The 19,031-nt window shown below is 44.8% G+C and overlaps 1 protein-coding gene across 6 annotated transcripts in view; it reads right to left on the bottom strand.

The window, feature by feature from the left end:
* Grk4 (G protein-coupled receptor kinase 4) overlaps window positions 1–19,031 on the bottom strand; it is a 53,802-nt gene that overhangs the window by 14,464 nt on the left and 20,307 nt on the right. The window contains exons 5-10 of one of the 6 annotated variants that reach the window (XM_033758807.1): window positions 12,604–12,707; window positions 10,649–10,741; window positions 8,862–8,925; window positions 4,540–4,680; window positions 3,649–3,786; window positions 913–1,103 (exon numbers count right to left, since the gene is read on the bottom strand). In XM_033758807.1, the coding sequence (XP_033614698.1) occupies window positions 913–1,103; window positions 3,649–3,786; window positions 4,540–4,680; window positions 8,862–8,925; window positions 10,649–10,741; window positions 12,604–12,707 (731 nt within the window). Of the gene's footprint in view, window positions 1–912; window positions 1,104–3,648; window positions 3,787–4,539; window positions 4,681–8,861; window positions 8,926–10,648; window positions 10,742–12,603; window positions 12,708–19,031 lie in introns of those variants that run through there. The other 5 variants (XM_010641757.2, XM_010641762.2, XM_010641760.3 and 2 more) reach the window with 5 other exon arrangements.

Below are 19,031 nucleotides of genomic sequence, written 5' to 3'. Positions count from 1 at the left end.
CAATGGGTAAGGTGAAAAGATGCCTCATGTAGTCAAAGGTGGCTTTTTCAGAGGCAGCTGAGTGTAGGGTGAGTGATGCTGGGATTAAGGTGGGTGATTACCAAACCAATCCACCAACTGAGCCCTGCCCTAAGCCTGTAAGCCCAGACATACTACAAGGGACTGAAAGAGGCTGTCTTCTCCTTTGCTTGCTTTGCTACCTTCGGCCTTGCCATGGACTGTTTCTCCTCTCTGATGCCCCTCTGCCACCCTGCCTCGGAGCCAGCCGATTAGGGACTGAAGCCTCTACTGTGAGCCAAACAAACCTTCTTCCCCTAACTGTGGGTGTTGGGTATTCTGTCCCAGCAACAAGCAGAGGAACTAAGACACCTGCCCATGGGATGGGCAAGGTGAAGAGAAGCCCAAGATGTAGCAGGGCAGGACCAGCAAGACCAGGGCTTAGACTGAGCATGGGAACCCCAGAAATTAAGGGACAGATGGAAGAACTGTTCTCCCAAAACTAATTATACGGATTACATTAATTGGAACCATTCCATTTAATTTGATTTTCATTACTTAATTTTAAGGTGCAATAAAAGAAAATACTATTTAAAGACATTTAATAATGTTATTTTCTTTTTAAAAATAATGTTATTTTCTTTGACACAGTGAATATCCTTTTTAGAACTTTTGAAATAACTCAGAAGCTTGGAAAAGAGCTTTCTTGTATCTTTATCTGATCAACTTATATAAGAAACAAACTTCTGATTCGAGAAGACAATTGATTAGGATTAAAGAGAAACTAAACAGACGGCCAAAGCACTCCCTGACTGGCCACATCCCAGTGTGTGACAGACACCTGGGGGCTGCAATGGGGCTCTCAGCTGCCCCCTCCCCATGCAGAGAAGCTGGCGGGAAGTCCAGCGTTCTTACCTGTATGCAATTCTTTCCTTCTGTAGATCTTCCAAGCCACAGCACACCTCCGCAGCATAGAAAACAGCTCTCTTCTCATCAAAGCCGGGATTGCCCATGTTGTAAATGTGGAACTTCAAGTCCCCTCCATTCATGATGGTTAGCACCAAACACAAGGTTTCTTTGGTTTCATAAGTGTAGGCTAAGCTAACCTAAACACAATAGCACAAAAAACAAAACACAGAGAACCTGCTCATTAGTTGATGATCTGTTTGCCAACATTTGAATGATCTGTTAGACTTACAATCACAGCAAGCACCCAAATGCTACAGGCTGCAGGGAGACACACCTCGTGCACCTTTACCTGTCCAAGACCTTACCGCAGCTGTGCATGGAAAGGACAGAGCTTGCCCCATGAGTGGGTGGCAAAGCTTCCTGCAGACACACTGAGCTCAGTCCTGCACCCTGGAGCTGACATGCAAAGCATGCGTTTGCATGAGAGCTGCACCCCCAGCCATGTGCTGTGTTACTCCTCCCTTGCCTACGACACTGCTGTGCGGTCGCCTTCTTAGCCAGGCTGTGCTGGCAGAGGTACAGTGGTCTACAACTGTGCAGGGTTTGGCTGTTTGTTTAGCAGTGCTGGGGATGGAACCCAGGGCCTCACAGTGTCAGGTAAGCACTCTAGCTCCAGCCCACACCAGCCCCTAACTGTGGTTTTAATTTGTGTTTCTCTGTATATGCAAACGCAGGCTACTTCTCATACTTCTTCACAACCTACTAGTCATTTGGATCCTCTTTTGTGAAATGTCTGTCAAGTTTTTGCTTGTTTGTTTGAAGAGACAGGGTCTCACCACATTGGCCAGGTTGGCCCTAAACCCCTGCCTCAGCCTCCCCAGCAGCTGTGACTACACCTGTACCGCCGCGTCTAGCCAAAGATACGCGCCTTCTGCATACTAGGAAATCATTTCACCCCTCCACTGCGCCCTACCCCTTCCAAGCATTTGAGCATCTTCTGTTGCTTATCTGTCAAGTAACACACACTCCCTGCTGCGGCTCCATTTGATCTGCACATCAGCTGGGAATGGCGGCATCTTCACAGCACTGAGTCTTCCATTCGGAATACGGTCTCCTCAGGTTATCCTGGCCTTTTATTCCTTATAACAGCATTTCACAGCTCTCAGGGTAGGAGTCTTACATATTTTTGTTAGATCTTTCCTAGGCTTTGATATGTTTTCATGCTACTGTAAATAGTATCAATAAAATTCTCATTTTGCAACTGCTCTTGGCTGGTTCACAGCTGATCACTGGCTAAAGCAACTGGTCACCCAGTGTGGACAGGTACAGACAATCATCTCGTGGGACGGGAATGACAGTCTTTTTACCCCTCCTCCTTACTCCAGCCATAATCCCTTTCCCTCCCTTTTCCCTCATCTTCTTGACAGGCTGGAGCCTCTGACCTAACACAGCAGGTGTCCTCACCTCCTTCTGGGTCTCAGGGGACAGCACTCCTGTCTGTCAGTGCTAAAGATTTTATTAAGGCAGTTCTCTTCCTCCTCTTCCTCTTCTTGAGATAGGGTCTCCCTATGTGGTTTGGGTTGGCCTTGAACTCACTGTGTGGCACAGGTTGGCCTCAAATTGGCTTTAGTCATCCTGCCTCAGCCTCCAGAATGCTGGGATTACAGGGCGCCCAGGAGAGCTGGTTCCCTTCTAAACCTAGTCTGCTTAGAGGACGGCGAACCTCTTAGAGACCAAGCACCCAAACTCCAGCCCCAAACCCACTTATCTATGGCAAAGTACCAGCACTGTAATCAAATCCAAACAGTCAGCTACTGGGACGAGGCTGGGGCAACAGACAGACAGGGCTCTGTGTTCCCTCTGCGGCACTCATGCCACAGGTCTGCCACCATTGGCTTAGAGACTTTTGTTTGGCTTTGGTAGTACTGGGGACTGAACCTAGAGCTCTGCATATAGCTACATACCAGCTTTTTACATTTTATTTCAAGACAAGGTCTTGCTAAACTGCCCAGGCTGGGCACAAACTTGCAAACTTCCTGCCCCAGCCTCCTGAGCAGCTGGGATTATAGGTGTGCCTCACTGTACCCAGCTAGATCTTAACCATGAATGGGCACTGAGTTTTATCAAAAGCTAGTCCAGCAGCCACTGAAATGACCACATTTCCTCAGTATCTTGGTACTGCGCATGCAGGCAGGGGCAGGAAGCTTGGGGAGCCACGCTGCTGCTGTGTGGACTGGTGGGAGTGGACACGACTTGGGCACAGGTCAGAGCTTCTGTCCCATTGTAAGCAGAGGAAAAACAGAATTAAAGATGAAGAAACCATTTCTAGGTTCCTTGGGAGATGCCAAGAATACAGAAATCAGATTATTTAGATGGAATGAGCTATCACTACTATGTATGTCCCTTTCCTAAAGCTCGGTTTGTGATTTCTGTGTTTCAAGGTAGCAACAGAAATAAGTTTAAAGCAACTCCAAGCGAGCTCATTCTATGAACTATTTTCACAGAAGTGCACAGGGCTTCGACTGACCATGCACACAAACCCATGCTGTGAAACTCAGGTGCTCCGGGACGTTTGCTGTTTTGGAACCTTTGTCCCCAGCACAGAGCCACTGACCTTAACACTGAGAACTAAATGACTTCTAGGAGATAATTCTAACACTGCAGATAATTTTATAAATTGTCATTCACACTTTCCCTTTAGCCAGCCTTCATGCTGCAGTAGATGCTACAGGAAACATGTACCCAGGCGAGGGAACCTAGGTTTGGAGAGGAAGCCTGAAATCGCTCCTCATTCACGCCAGCCACCCCATGTTCAGGCCTTCCCTGGAACAGTGAAGGTAGAGTTGGAGGTTTCAGGAGTGGGGTGTGGCAGTTGAAGCTCTGGCAGCAAACAGAAAAAGCAGAAAGACAGAAAACAAACTTAGGTCAGAGAAGAGAAGGCCTAGAGAAAGGACCTTCAAGCACATCAAAGTCACAGTGCTCCCCAGCAGGTCGCCCAGAGGCCAGAGCAGCCCAGTAATAGGCTGCCCTGGGGCAGGAAGGACAGTCACCAGTAAGCACCCAGGCAGTGCAGGAAATTCCACAGTCCTTGGTGAGCTGGGAGGTGTGAACAATGGGCGACAAAGTGGGATGGAGCGGGCCAGGATGGTGGGCAGCCAGGGACTTGTAAGAAACTACAAGTTAGCAGCAGGATCACATCTACCCGTAAGGCCCCAATAAGGAAGAGGGCTGCTCCTAAAAACAGACTGTTCCCAGCACAAAACAGCAAAGCCTCACACAAACTCAGTGCAGAAACACAGTGCTCAAGTGAGAGAGGACTACAACAGCTGGGGCACTGATGCACACCTGTGATCCCAGCTCCTTGGGAGGATGAGATGAAAGAGTCACAGGCTTGAAGCCAGCCTGGGTAACTTAGTGAGACGGTGTCAAATTTAAAAGGGCCAGGGCGTAGCATTGTGATAGAGTACCTGCCTCCTCGCATGCATGAAGGCCTGGGTTCATACCCAGTAACTCACACTCTCTCACTCTCTCTCACTCTCTCTCTCTCTCTCTCTCTCTCTCTCTCTCCCATATACATATAAAAACTACCATTAATAGAGCAATATACAAGGAAGACCAAAAGAAGATACTTACTACGAATCTACTATGCACTTTTTCCAGGAGCCTTTTTTCATTCAGAGCCATAGCTTCACCTTTCCTCCTCTTAATTCTTTTTTTTTCTAGCTTTTTGCAGGCATACATTTTTCCTGTAGCTCGCACTTGACAGGCACAAACCTAGTGTAAAAAGGGGCTTACGTAATGGGAAATTCCCCAGGCCCCGCCCACACAGCTGCTTCCTCTCGGGCCTCTCCAGAATGCCCAGCGGAGCCTCTGAAGAGCCTGCGCTGCTTCAGTCATGCACTTGTGGAGCTGGGTGCTCCTGATTCCAGCTTCTCTACGAGAGGTGGCTGAGAGTCAAGTGAACCTAAGGATGTGCTTTAGAAACCGTGAGACATGATAAAACATGACTCACTGTTCATAGGTGATCATGTTATACTTGTTTTATTTAACTACACCCCATATTTTTATTTTTGTTTTTCATAAAAGAGCAAATATGTAAAATGCAAAATTTTAAAGTCTTAATTTTTTAAATTAAAAAGCATAGACACATTTTCCAAGGCTGGACACAGTGGTCTAAGCTCCTTGGGAAGCTGAGGCAGGAGGATCACTTGTGTCTAGGTATTCAAGGCCAGCCTAGGCAACATAGTGAGACCCTTTCTTAAAAAAAGTTCGAAAAGGTAAAGAAAGACATTTCATAAAATCCATAGATTTTTATATCTTTAATTAATTTTGTTCTAAAAGTAATACTTATGAATTATCACAGCTTTACAGTATGAACATTTACTTGTGGGGAACAGGAAACCCCAGGCCTCCACTTCCACTTATCCACATCTGGCCACTGTTTCCTCCGACTCCCTCTAACTTCACCCAGACTCACATGTGCACCCCTCCTATGTACACCCCACGTGCACACACACCACACAGAAGATCACTTTAAAAGAAAATATAAGCCATGATATAATTTATGCATCAATAAATCATTTGGATGGTGAAATACAATACTTACTATGTGAAATACTAAAAGTAATAAAGACAATGGTAAAATCTTTGTTATCTTTTTTTTTTTTTTTTTTTTTTTTTTTGGTACCGGGGATCGAACTCAGGACCTTGTGCTTGCAAGGAAGGCAGCGACACCAGAGCTAAATCCCTGGCATATCTTTGTTATCTTAATTCCAAAGTAAGTATCATTAAGTCCACCTTTCTGTGTAGCTGTATACCTGGCTTCCCTGGCTCCTGCCTTTTAGGGACAAGACTGGGCTCGTGCATGCTACAGAATATGGAATAGTTCAGAATCCCCCTTTTTAATCTTATAGTGTGACTATTTTCCCATTATTAAACATTCTCCTGAAATATGACTATTGCAAGATGTGTTTAATCATTTTCCTCCCACTAAGTCTTGGGGCAGTCTCTGCCTATCTCCTTAGCATTAACTTCAGATGAATTCCATCAGGTGAAACCTGGCAGTCAGAGAAAGGCAAAGAGCATCAGGTACGCTATCAACAGAAGCACAAGTCGGGCCCAGGCCATGAAGAGCTGCCTCGGCCAATCACCTGGAAACCCAGGTGACTGTGTTCAGAGTAATGGATAACATCATAAATACCCTGTCTTTCACAACAGCTCGACTTGGTTATGGTGTTTGTTCTTCCTGAGCCCATTTAAAATCTCATGAGGCCATAATCAGGACTTCGTTCTTTTGTAACCATAAGATACTCAGGTCCCTGAAATCTCTTTTCTTTTCTTTGATGATGAGCAGAATCTGAGCCTTTGCTCTTAGAGATCACAAAGGGCAGCACAGTGAGTAGAAGACAGATGGGTCTACAGTCCGGAGACTCAGACAGAAGACAATTTCCTAGAGACCATCATGTACAACCTGTGGACATATTTTGTTTGCCTACACTTTTTAAATGTTATAATAGAAATATTTTTATAAGAAAGTTCTGTTACTTAAATATATTAACTGTTTTATATTTCTACACTTGATCTTAGCCAAAAAGCCAAGAAGTGATCTTTTATATTTCTTATATGAAGCCCAAGAAAATTCTTCTTCACTCAAAAAGAGGGGAACAAAAAAGAAAATCAAGGCAAGCCTCAGGCTGGACACAGCTGGCAGCCTTCAGTGGAGGAGACCAAGTGTTTCATCAGGTCTCAGAACCAAGGCAATGGTGGGCATGGAGGCACCCCTGTAATCCCAGCACTCAGGAGGCTGAGGCAGGAGGATCACCGAGAGTTCGAGGCCAGCTTGGGCTATATAGAGTTCAAGGCTAGCCTAAACTACATATTGAGACCCTGTCTCAAAAGAAAAATAAAAAATAGGAGGGAAGGGGATTTAGCTCACCACACCTGCCTTGCAAGTGTACGGTCCTACGTTTGATCCCTGGTACCAAAAATAAAGAAATAAAGAAATAAAGAAATAATAAAGCCGGGGATTTAGCTCAGTGGTTCGGTGGCCTGCCTTGCAAACACAAGGACCCGAGTTCAATCCCCAGTACCATAAAAAAAAAAAAAAGAAAGAAAGAAAAAGAAAGAAAGAACGAACTAAATAAAAATTTAAAGTAACAAAAAAAAGAACTGAGGCGATGATTGCTGGTCAGGTGTTCTGTGTGCCCAGTGTCTCACACAGTGCAGTGCTCCTGGCTCAGGCCTTCTCATTACTTCTCATTTTCTCATCTTGCTTCTGCTTTGAATTGGAATTTGGGAGCATGTGTGGTTTAAAACACATCTGAGCAGTGTTAACAGGCTTCTGATGTAAACCTCAGTGTTAGGGCCTCATAGCTCCCCCTGCTCTTAGAGACTTGTAAATTCTGGGACTGAGAAGATCACGCTAGATGATTATGAGGTAATTAGCATCTCTGTGAAGACCCACACCGCGCTGTATGCTATAGCACTTCTCTACTGCAGTGGTCTCTCTCTAGGGCACATCTTATTTTATTATTATTATTATTATTATTATTATTATTATTATTATTACTATTATTATTATTATTATTATTGGTACTGAGGATCAAACTCGTGACCTTGCACTTGCAAGGCAGGTAGTGGAAACACTTGAGCTAAATTCCCAGCCTGGGCACATCATAAAGACTCTCACGCATGAACCAACACAGTGAACATTCCTCTTTCTGTTTTCCCCCAGACTGAACTCAAGGCCTGGCATCTGGTAGGCAAGTGCTCTACTCCTGAGCAGCACTCCCAGCCATGGACATGTGTGGGGTTTTTTTGTTGTTTTTTTTTTTTTGGTTTTTTTTTTCTTGGCAATAATGGGGATTGAACCCAGGGGTGCTCTACTCTGGAGCTAAAATCCCAACCCTTTTCTAGTTTTTATTTTGAGACAGGGTCTCACCAAGTTGCCCAAGGACTCAACCTTTTTTTGAGGTAGAGGTGAGGTACATATGTATCCAAACATCAACAGGTTAAATAAACACTGAATAATATACTCTGGCCAGGCATGTTAGCACATACCTATAGTCCAGTTACTCAGGAGGCTGAGACAGGAGGATCATTTGAGCTCAGCAGTTTAGCCAGCCTGGGCGACATAGTGAGTTGGTGTGTGTGTATCTGTGTGCCTGCCTGACTCTGACTCTGTCTCTGTTTTGCTCTGCAGTAGTGGGGATTGAACCCAGGGCCTTCATACCAAGCTATATCTCTTGCCCTTTTTATTTTTTTCATTTTGAGACAAGATCTTGTTAAGTTGCTAAATTGCCCAGGTTGGGTTTGAACTTGCCACCTTCCTGCCTCAACCTCTCAGACTTCTGGGATTATAGGCAGACCTCATCTCTTAAAAAACGTACTTTTAACTACATAAATTTTGGGCTAGTCCTAAACTGCAGAACATAGTAATGGTCTGCAGCCATACCACCCTGAAAGGCCCGATCTTGTCTGATCTCAGTAGGCTGGGCTTGGTCACTACATTTTTTTTTTTTTTGGTACCAGGGTTCGAACTCAAGACCTTGCACTTGCGAGGCAGGTGGCAGCACCACTGAGCTAAATCCCTGGCCATTGTCACTACTTAAAAGGGAGAAATGGAGTAACAGAAATTCTACAATATGAAAACAATAATCGTTCATTCTGGATAAACTGCCTGCAATTGAACAGCAAGCAAGGGAAACAGATTCCTTTAGAAATAGGAAGTGGAAGATGAACTCATAAAAATTAGAGATGTTTTTGAAGGCTTGTAGGAAAATACCTTTTGCTCAAAATCCCATCTCCTTTCTCTGGGCTGGCTAACAGAATTTCCCAAACACAGTAAGGAAATGAATGTCCTGGTACAGCCACACATTACCTGGTGCCTGTGTTGCAATGGCTTGCTGTTACTGTCTAGAGCAGAAGGGCTGCTCACACTGCTCCATATTACTCACCTCTCCAAATCCGCCTTTTCCCAGAACTCTGTAATGTCTAAATGTGTTCTTGGTTACTGGCTGCCTAATCAATTAAAAAGAAAGTTTAGGTCTCACGTCATACTGCTTCTTTAAAACAGGAAGCCTACCTAGGTCTCCTGATAGCTTTACTCACTGGCCCTACTGCTCCATGGGGTGCCCAGAACAAGGATGGCTATGCTCAGGGACGGCTGCTCTCTCTAGCAGGACAGCTCTCCACTAGCACTATGAGAAACAGCACATTTAAGATTTATAGAAAACAGAGCCAAGCATGGTGGCACATGCCTGTAACCCCAGGACTCTGGGAGGCTGAAACAAGAAGACCACAAGTCTGAGTCCAACATGGGCAACTTGGCAAGACCCTGTCTCAAAATGAAAAACACCAGGTCTGGTGGTACATGTCTACAGTCCCAGCACTCTGGAGGCTGAGGCAGGAGGATCGCTGCAAGTTCAAGGCCAGCCTGGGGTTACAAAGTGAGACCCTGTCTCAAAAAAACAAAAAACAACCAAAACCAAAATTATATATATATATAGGGGGTAATAATAAATTGAAAATAAAATAAAAATCAAAAGCACTGACACAGATGCCGATCAGTGAGTTACCCTCTGTAACTAAGGATAGGCCTCCAAGCAGCCTATACCACACGCAGAGCTACTTGTGTTTACAAATCAGTTTTAGGAATGAATACTGCTGCGCCTGTCAGAAAACTACTGAAGACAGTGACAATATATAGGGGGTAATAATAAATTGAAAATAAAATAAAAATCAAAAGCACTGACACAGATGCCGATCAGTGAGTTACCCTCTGTAACTAAGGATAGGCCTCCAAGCAGCCTATACCACACGCAGAGCTACTTGTGTTTACAAATCAGTTTTAGGAATGAATACTGCTGCGCCTGTCAGAAAACTACTGAAGACAGTGACATCAACACAACACTGCCCTTGGGGGAAAGAACCTTAATCCAAACAAAAAATTGCACCAGCTATAACTGCAAATATAATCAATGATAATTCTAGTAGGAGGAGAATAATCATAATAGCACCAGTAGCAGCTGACTTTCTGGCACTTACTTTGAGCACTGAACACTGGACTAGGCAATTTTCTTTTGTGGGGGGGTACTGGGGATAGAACCCAGGGCCTTGCACATGCTAGGCGAGTGCTCCTCAACCCCTTTTTATTTTTTGAGACAAGGTCTCACTTAGTTGCTTATGCTGCACTTGAGTTGTGATCCTCCTGCCTCAGCTTCCCAAGTAACTGAGATTATAGGTGTGCACCACCATGTCTGGCTGGCCTGGCATTTTATACTCATTTCCCAGGTGATCTTAGCAACGCTTTTACAGGGTATGTTCCGTAATTCTCTCGCTGTACCAAAGCAGGACAAGAAGCTCACAATGCAGCCACTTGCCTGCTAGTCACCCAGCTAGCAGGAGGCCAAGAAGGCCTCTGCTGTCTGGCCCCCACATCCTGTTTTCCTCTTATAAACCTAGGACATATTTTATTTTCTAGCCACTGCACCAACAAGCTAAACGCCATTTTTTTGCCCAGCTTCCATTTTTAAGAGAGAAAATAGCTTCCAGTGAACCAGAACAAATTATATAACACGGTATCTACAATCTATTGTATCTCATATTAATAACTTTTGTATAAAATACTGCACAGAATTCAAGATTTCTAGTAGTATTGTGACAGAGGGAAAAGTAGACAGCAATCAGTATGCATTATGAGAAGTTACTACTTGTTTAAATTAAGTTTTAAATTAAAACTTACCTTTCCAGCCATTTCCATTGTAAAAATCGAGAAAAATACGCACTTTCTTTGTATTCTTCAAATGGTTTTTTACTCAAATAGTTATGGACAACACTAGAAAAGATGTTACACAGTTATAGACATTTGTTGCAGAAAACTACACAAACTGTCTGGGTGTCAGAGCAGGCGGCCAGAGCCCTGGGCACGGACCCCTCCAGGCAGCACTCTGGCAGGAGTGGCCCAGAAGGCTCTGAAGAAGACAGCGCTGGGCTGAAGCAAAGCTACATGGGTGAAGGGGAGGAAAGGGGGTCTGAACACCGGCAAGAAGCGCTAGTAGGTCAGGGACCCAGAAGGCACTGCGACTGTCCTGAGCATTCCCTGAGTTTCAGAATCTGAGCCAGTCACATGTTTTCCATTTCACTTTATTTTATTAAAAGAGGTGGCTTTTGTGGGTTCATTGATGTTACAGAACAATTCTCAAAACAAGGCTCCCTATGGGTCCTGACAACCTGAGACTTTCATAGGGGTGTTCTCTGCAGAAACCAATCTGTGTTAGTCTTGGACATCATGGGCCTTTCTGAAGTCTCATTCTCTCGGGGCACAAGGCATGGTGACATCACTGCTCAGAGGAATGGGGGTCTCGCATGACAAACACCACCCACATAACAAAGGCTCACTGGCCCTCAGCTCTTTTAGGAATGAGATCCAGAGGGCTGAAAGTACTAGCCTGTCACTGTGAGTCTGCATGCTGTCCCAGAGGCTGTCTGGAGCAGCCCCTCACTTCCCATTCCTTTCCATAGGGCCCTCTGCAAACACTGTGGAAACCAGGTTGCTAACTGTCCTTGGAGCCCATGTCCGTGGGAGGGAACCAACTTCTCTCTCCCCCAGCAATGTGCCTCTCACATCCGCGTGCAGGTGAGGTCTCTGGGGAGCGTCAGAGGGTCAAGGGCACAGCCTGCCACAGCATCTGGGTAGGAGGTCCTGCCTAGTGGGTCACTCGCTGTCCCCTGCCTCCACCCACACAGTTCTAGCCAAGGTGACCAAAATCTTACGGTGCTGAGGGGGCGGGCAGAAGCCGGAGCGCACAGCTCGAGGCCGGACGCAGAGGTGGATAAGCAATCCGCGACTCTCCTCACTCAACTCGCTCCACCTCAGTCCCTGAAAGGTGCCATGGCCTCTGTCACCTCTGTGTGGCAGCCAAATCCAAACTCAACCTCACAGGGAACACTCGGGGTTCAGTGTTTTGCAGTTTTGCTCGTGACTCAAACATACCTCCAACTCAACACTTCCCCAGCAAGACCATGCAGTCTCCCTGCCCACCAACCGCCTAGTTACCTCCATTGCCACCATCTCACTGGCACATCTCACCTGGTCCAGTGCCTCGGCCTCTTGGGAGGCTCCCGGGCTCTGACCCCTTCCAAGTCACCCTGTGCACTGCAGTATGAGAAGCCTTCTCAAAAGCTGCAATGGTCATTCCCCTTAACTGCTTTCCAAGTGACCTGTTTCCTTACTATGGGAACAGGGACCCCCACACAGCTACAAAGAGCACTGCATGCCCGGGGTGCCATCACTGGGGAAACCACTGTGGTCCCCAAGACCAGAATCTGCGGAAGTGCTCTGCATTAGAGCTTCCCTGTCCAAGTGGCAAAGACCCAGAGAAAGATACTTCACCAAGTGCCTCAGTCTGCAAAGCTGTTTTGAGAACCTTCTCGTCCTAGGTACAGGCATGAATGAGAAGTAGAGCAGAGGTGGCCCAGAGCCGTTACAGGGATGGCAGGGCAGTGGGGTTCAGTGCCACGACCCTCAGGGAAGAGTCTGTGTATGTGTAACTACCGCTCTTCGTTACCCTGTCTGGTGAAAGGGATCATTTTAATTTGGAATGTGCACTGACAACTTGTCTTATGCAGAGAAACTTCCTGTCAACACTCTGTCCTGGGCATCACAGGTAAAACACAGAGCTACACACAAACACTCACCTCTTGCATCCCTCGAAGACGTTTTTGGAGGAGTTCTGCTTCAGATCCCATCTGCATTCTCTCACGGCAGCCGCGGAGATCTCTGGTAAGGGCGCATCTGCGTTCTCAATACGGCACAGACCAGATACAAAACAATTAGTGATTTTATAGTTTACCGATGACAAACAGAAATTAATGTCTGCAGGGAAAACAAAACCATAAAACGTATAAAGTAACAAGTCAGAATGCCCTGCCGTGCCCCTCTCCAGTCAGCCTGATGGCCACCTTTTCCAGCCAGTTCCTATGGACGCGAAGCCTGTCCAGGTGGGAAGGCAGGCTGTTGAGAGGTCTGTGCACACCTGTGTTCATCAGCCACAAGGTGGAAACAACCAAACGTCCAGAACTGCTGAATGGATGAACAAATGCAGCACACGCATAGCCTTGGAAAGGGAGAACACTGGAGTGGGGGTACAGCTCAGAGGGAGAGCACGGGCCTGGTCTGTAAGGCCCAGTTCCGCCCCAGCACTGTAGGCACATGCACGCACACGCACTCATGCACACACTCACGCACACACACACACACACACACACACGCACGCGCGCACTGACTCAGGCCGTTTCTGCAGTGTGGAGGAACCTTCGAGGACATTATGCTTTGTAAGGAAAGTCAGTCACGGGGGACAAATACATACTGCACGATTTCATTGATGACACACCTACAGGAGAGGTCACAGAGAGAAAGTCCAAGGGTAACTACCAGGGGCTGGAGAGAGGTGAATGATTAGGGAGTGGCTGAATGGTAGGTTTTCAGGGGTTTTGTTTTGTTTCATTTTGTTTTTAAGACAAGGTCTCACTATGGAGTTCAGGCTGGCCTTCAACTTACTGTGATCCTCTGGTCTCAGCCTCCTGAGTGCTGAGATTACAGATGTGCATTACCACACGAGGCTACACTTTTAGTTTTGCAAGATAAAAAAGGCTCTAGAGATTGATTACAGATCAATGTTACTGTTCTTAATGCTATTCAACTATACACCTAGGAAGATTTAACAGTAAATTTTACATTATGTGTTTTCCAACACAGTTGAAAACATTTTAAATCACACACACACAACACACCTCTCCTCAGAAATACACACATCATCTTTGTCCTCGTGGCTAGTATTGCACTGTGCCCCTATGGGGAACCTCTGTTACTCCGGGACACAGGCTCCCCTGGCCCTGCGCGTATTCTACTGCTAATTTTGCCACTGCGAGTGTCACTACAGCAACGTCTTGGGGCGCTTGGTTTATTGAATGGGCTCCTAAACGAAATTCCCACCTCATGGTACACACATTGTGAACACTGGTCGTGAGACGCCCTCAAAAGATTCTACAGTGACACTCACACTCAGTATCCCTACGCGCCACCTTCCCATCCTCTCTAACCCTCATCCACAGGACTCTGGAAAAAATGAAAAAGGACAAAATGATTGTGTATATCAATGAAAAAAATACCTGGATGATGTTCAATTAGTTAAACTGTAATCAGAAACGAGACACGCATTCCTCAGTTATTTCATCAAAGACGTTGCACTACCGACAGAAATATGCAACTAGAGGACACTCATTGAAACAAAGTCTAGAGGTTGAGGGTACATGCCTAGCATGCAGGAGGCCCTGGGTTTGATCCCCAGTACTGCAAAAAAACCAAACAAGAAACAAAGAAAATTACCAATATTGTTATAATTCATAACAATTAACAGCTGACATTTACATTAGAAGAGGCACTTTGGTAATATCACTTCATTTGGGCTTGCGGCCATGGTAAGTGAGAAGAGTCGCCCAGAAGTTACAAACCTTGCTGGTGACCACCCGAGTGGGAGTGCTCAGGCAAGCTCTGCCCTGCACGACAAGCCCAAGACCTTTCTATGCAGCCAGGCCACAAGAAGAAAAGCATTTAAAGCCAATGTTAGTGACACACACCTGTAATCCCGGTCCTCAGGAGGCTGAGGTAGGAGGATCGCCACAAGTTTGATGCCAGCCTGGGCTATGTAGTGAGTTCAAGGTCAACCTGAACTATATAGTGAGACCTTGTCTCAAAAAAAGAACAGCTTTTAAGGAAAGACATTTGCTTGGTCATTTACTCAATAAATATACATTGTTCCAAGCACAGGAGACAGCAAAAAACAATATAGCATTTTCTCAGAAAACAAATCCAGTATTGCAACAGTCTTATCTCCCCTTCCAAGAACTCCATTTTCTGAAACTAAGTAGCAGGTAATTCTATTAAGACTTTTCAATGATTAACTCCAAAAGGCATCCTAGTTTCAATATCTTTAAAGACTTCCATTAATAGATACTAATTCCCACAGAAAGAAGAAATGCTTCTAATCCCCACAAGCAGAAAGACGAGATAAGCTAAGGCACAGGTACACCAAGTCAAGGTGCAGTGTTACTGGCCTGATGCGAAACAAACAAAAGCAGAACTGAGACTCCTACATTAAGAAATGACAATTACAGGCAGTAGGGTACATTTGCCAAATGCTACAGTGCTTTACTTCTTAGCATTCCGGACACAGGCAATTTTAACAAAAAAATGATGGGAAGGAAAAGTACATGGATTTTGCAAATTAATGCTCATTTTTCCATGTTTAAAAATCCATTTACCTTGCTATTCACTTTAAGTTGAGCTGTTTTACTGTTAACTTGCAATATGGTAGGATAGAAGAAAAAATAAGTAGAAAAGAGACAAAGAAAATAGCAATTTTAAAATTGTACTTTCAAGAAAAACTGCAGCTTCAGGACACAAAAGCTATTCAAGGTTCCACTGCCTTTTTCCCTTCCAGGAAACTCAGGCAAAATAGCTCCTCTGAGTTTTGCAGATCCAATAGGAGCTGTAACCTAAGCCCCTAGGCTCTTCCAACCTCGGACTTTGGCCCGGAGGAATTGAGGAATCAACACAGCCAAGCAAAGGGCAGCCTGAAGACACACAGGAGTCCACACCCCAGCTTTCTGCCCAAAGACCCCAAGACCCCATGAAAACCCTGAGACCACAATGCACCTGCCTCTCTCGGGCCGCACCGTGTTCTCTCTGGGTGTAGATACCTTCCACTGGGCACCATAAACCTTTCTGTGCCTCTCACCTTCGCATCCTGTAATTCTTTTCTGTGACCCTGTAAGTGGGGTGAGATAGGTCCCCATCTCTTCAATGGGGCACCTCCTTTGGCCCTATCAGGTGACAGTAAGAATTCTTTATATATTCGGGATATTAGAAAATGATATAGTTTTATCTCTTATGTTGAGGTATGTATCCTTTCAAAGATGCTTTCACATGGATATCCAGTTGTTCTAGCACTGATTGTCAAAAAACTTTTCTTTGTCCCCTTGAATTGTCTCAGGTCCTTACCATGTGTTGTAGCCTACATCTAAATGTCCCTCCTTAGAGGTGAGTCTTTGGGAGGTGACTGGATCAAGAGTGTGGTACTAGATTAGTCTACTGATTGGTCTGGCATAATTCTGGGTTTAGATCATGGACTTCCTGAAGAAGGAAGACCCACCTTTGGTGTGCGTGACAACAGCCAATAGGCCTATAGCCTGGATGGAATAAAAAGGGAGAGAAGGGAAGATGCACCGCTTCCTGCCTGCCCTTCCATGGGCTGTTTCTCCTCTACCATGCTGGTCTGCTTTAGAGCGAACTAATTATGGACTGAAACTTCTACAAATTGTGAACCTTTCTTCCTTTAACTTGTGGATGTTAAGTATTATGTCCCAGCAATGAGAAAGTAACTAAGACACTATAAGTCAACTGATTGTAAATGTACCAGTTTATTTCCAGACCTTCAACTCTAAGCCATTAACTTGTGGGTCTAACCTTATCCAAGTACTGTACCATAATGTCTTAATTATTTGTAGTAAGGTTTGAAATTGAGAAATGTGTGTCCTCTCTCCTTTTTAAGAACATTATAACTATTTTTGGTTTTATTTGTTTTTTTAGGTTTTTTTAGGGTCGATCCAGGCACTGCTTATGTGCAATTAAATCTCCTCAATGAATAAATTTGTTATTTTACTTCCATTCTGCTGCCTCTCTGCGGGTCACTTGCCACCATTCCCAGTTAAGAATATTATAACTATTTTGAGTCCTCTGAATATCTATATAAATTCTAAAAGCAGCTTGTTAATTTCTGCAAAATAAGCAGCTAGAATTTTGGTATGTATTATATTAAATTCATGTACAACTTGGGGGGTGTTACACTGTAAAAATAGTAAGACATTTTCCTCCAGTACTGAGGACTGATCCCAAGACCTCTGCACTAAGCTACATCCCCAACATCTTTCTTCTGAGACAAGGCTTCACTAAGCTACCTCTCACTAAACTGCCAGATTGCCCAGGTGGGGCTTAAATTCATAATCCTCTGCCTCAGCCTCCCAGAGTACATGTCTAGCAATAAGATTGTCTTTGGATCCATGACCACAGGGTTTCTTTTCATTTATTTAGAGTTTTTTTTCCTTTTCAGTGTACAAATATTGCACTTATTTTGATGCATTTATTCCTAAGTATTTAACTGTTTTGATGAAAATATAAATGGAATTGCTTTTTTACTTTAATAGCTAGTATATAATAATACAGTATACTTTTTGTTTTGTTTTGTTTTGTAGCAGGGATCAAACTTGGGTCCTTGTGCTTACAAGGCAGGTGGCGGAACCACTGAGCTAAATCCCCGGCCCTACAATATACTTTTATATAGTGATCTAATACAAGGTGTAACTGGCAAAGAGGTGAATGTTCAAATGTTTTAAAATGTTGAGTGGGAGTGGTGGTGCATGCCTGTAATTGCAGCTATTCAGGAGGCTGAGTCACAAACATTTCAAGTTCAAGGCCAGCCTGGATATCCCAGCAAGACCCTGTCTCGACAAATCAAGCTGGGGATGTTGCTCAGTGGCAGAATGCCCTTGGATTTAATTCCTGGTACTGAAAGAATAAACAAAACTGCAAAAAATTATTACAGTAAAATACACATTGCTATTACTGCCCCTCAAAATACTTCTCCTTGGTTCAAACACTTATTGCATCATTCTCGCCACTGTTCTAAAGTCTTTTTGGACGTCCTCTTTTGTGAGTGTCTCTGGTTGCAGTTATAGCTGCCTGTATGTCTTTAACTGATATAAATGTTTCCCTTTCGTGGTCATTTTGACTTTGAGGAGGAGCCAGAAGTGGCATGGTACTGGACCCTGTGAATAAGGTAAATGAGGACACAGCATCATACTGTTAAGCATGGGCCTTCCTGTTGTATGGTATTTGGCAGCAGTATTTATATTTTTATTATATCTTATAAAATTACCTCAACAGTGGTATTCTGTTACAACAGTCTGCCTGATAGGACACCATGCCACAGGTTTGTAACTGTCTTCCCCTCCTTTTTAGCATTTGCCATACCCACCCACCACTACTGACAGCCCTCTTTGCTAAGGGGGTATTTGTTCAGGAGAACTGAAAGAAGTTGACAGGAAAAAACAAAAGAACTAGACAAATGAAACTTCTATTTCTCCCAATTAGTGTCTGGGGGTACCTACAGATATGCAGAAGTTATAATAGCCGTGTTTGAAAAGAATGACCTGTGAGCCTGGGGCTGAGCTGGACACATGCTTTGGAGTCAGATCCACCTGATTCTGACTCTGCTATAAACGGTTCAAGCCTATTAAAGCGCCCTGGTCTTTCCTTGGCTCTCTGCCTTGAGCACAATAAGGCTCCCTCAGCTGGAAGCCCTGTCTTTTCTAGCTAGCTAGGTTAGAATACGAATATTCTGGACTTACTCTCACTAAACTCGTCTCTTAATTCCAGTCTCTACATGGGGGCTGCAACACTTACTAGCTGTGTAACTTCAAAAAAGGCACTTAGAGGTAGGCCGGCCCCAATCCACCGAGGGAAGGAGAACCACGCCTGCTCCCGACCCAGCAGCCATCGCTCAAGCGCCGGGAAGGTAGCCGTGCGGATGCCCCTGAACCCCCATAAGCCACCCCCCCCAGCACTCTCAGACCTCCTGACTGTCCAAGTCTTTGGACCCACTCTGCAAAGACAGAGGTGGTCATCAAAGGTATTTTTCTGAGTTCCCAACTTTGAACATCTTTAAAGAAAGGGCGTGGGAAACCTGTAATAGAACGTTGCAGAGTTCAACCATTCAGAAGGTTGGGGAACTCAATCTGGGCCTTGCAGCCCGAGGTCATCAGCGTCATGGGGTTCAGCAATCAGCTAACTGAGATCAGGGGTCTTGCATCCTCGTTCTGTCTGAGCCATTAAATGGCAAATATACTATATTGAAAAGTTTGTTCACTGCAGACATGTTCTGGACTGCTTCTTGATTTCAATTTAATTCAAATGATTTAAGGGTGATAGACTAGTGACTACCACAGGTGGTCAGTGTCCAAGTTGTGCTTGATCTTAATGTGTTGCTGATTGTATCAGTTGGGGTAAA

The sequence above is a fragment of the Fukomys damarensis genome, unplaced genomic scaffold, assembly GCF_012274545.1.
Source record: "Fukomys damarensis isolate Sample0158 unplaced genomic scaffold, DMR_v1.0_HiC HiC_scaffold_35, whole genome shotgun sequence".
NCBI classification, from domain to species: Eukaryota; Metazoa; Chordata; class Mammalia; order Rodentia; family Bathyergidae; genus Fukomys; species Fukomys damarensis.
This window is presented reverse-complemented; position numbering and strand designations above follow the sequence as displayed.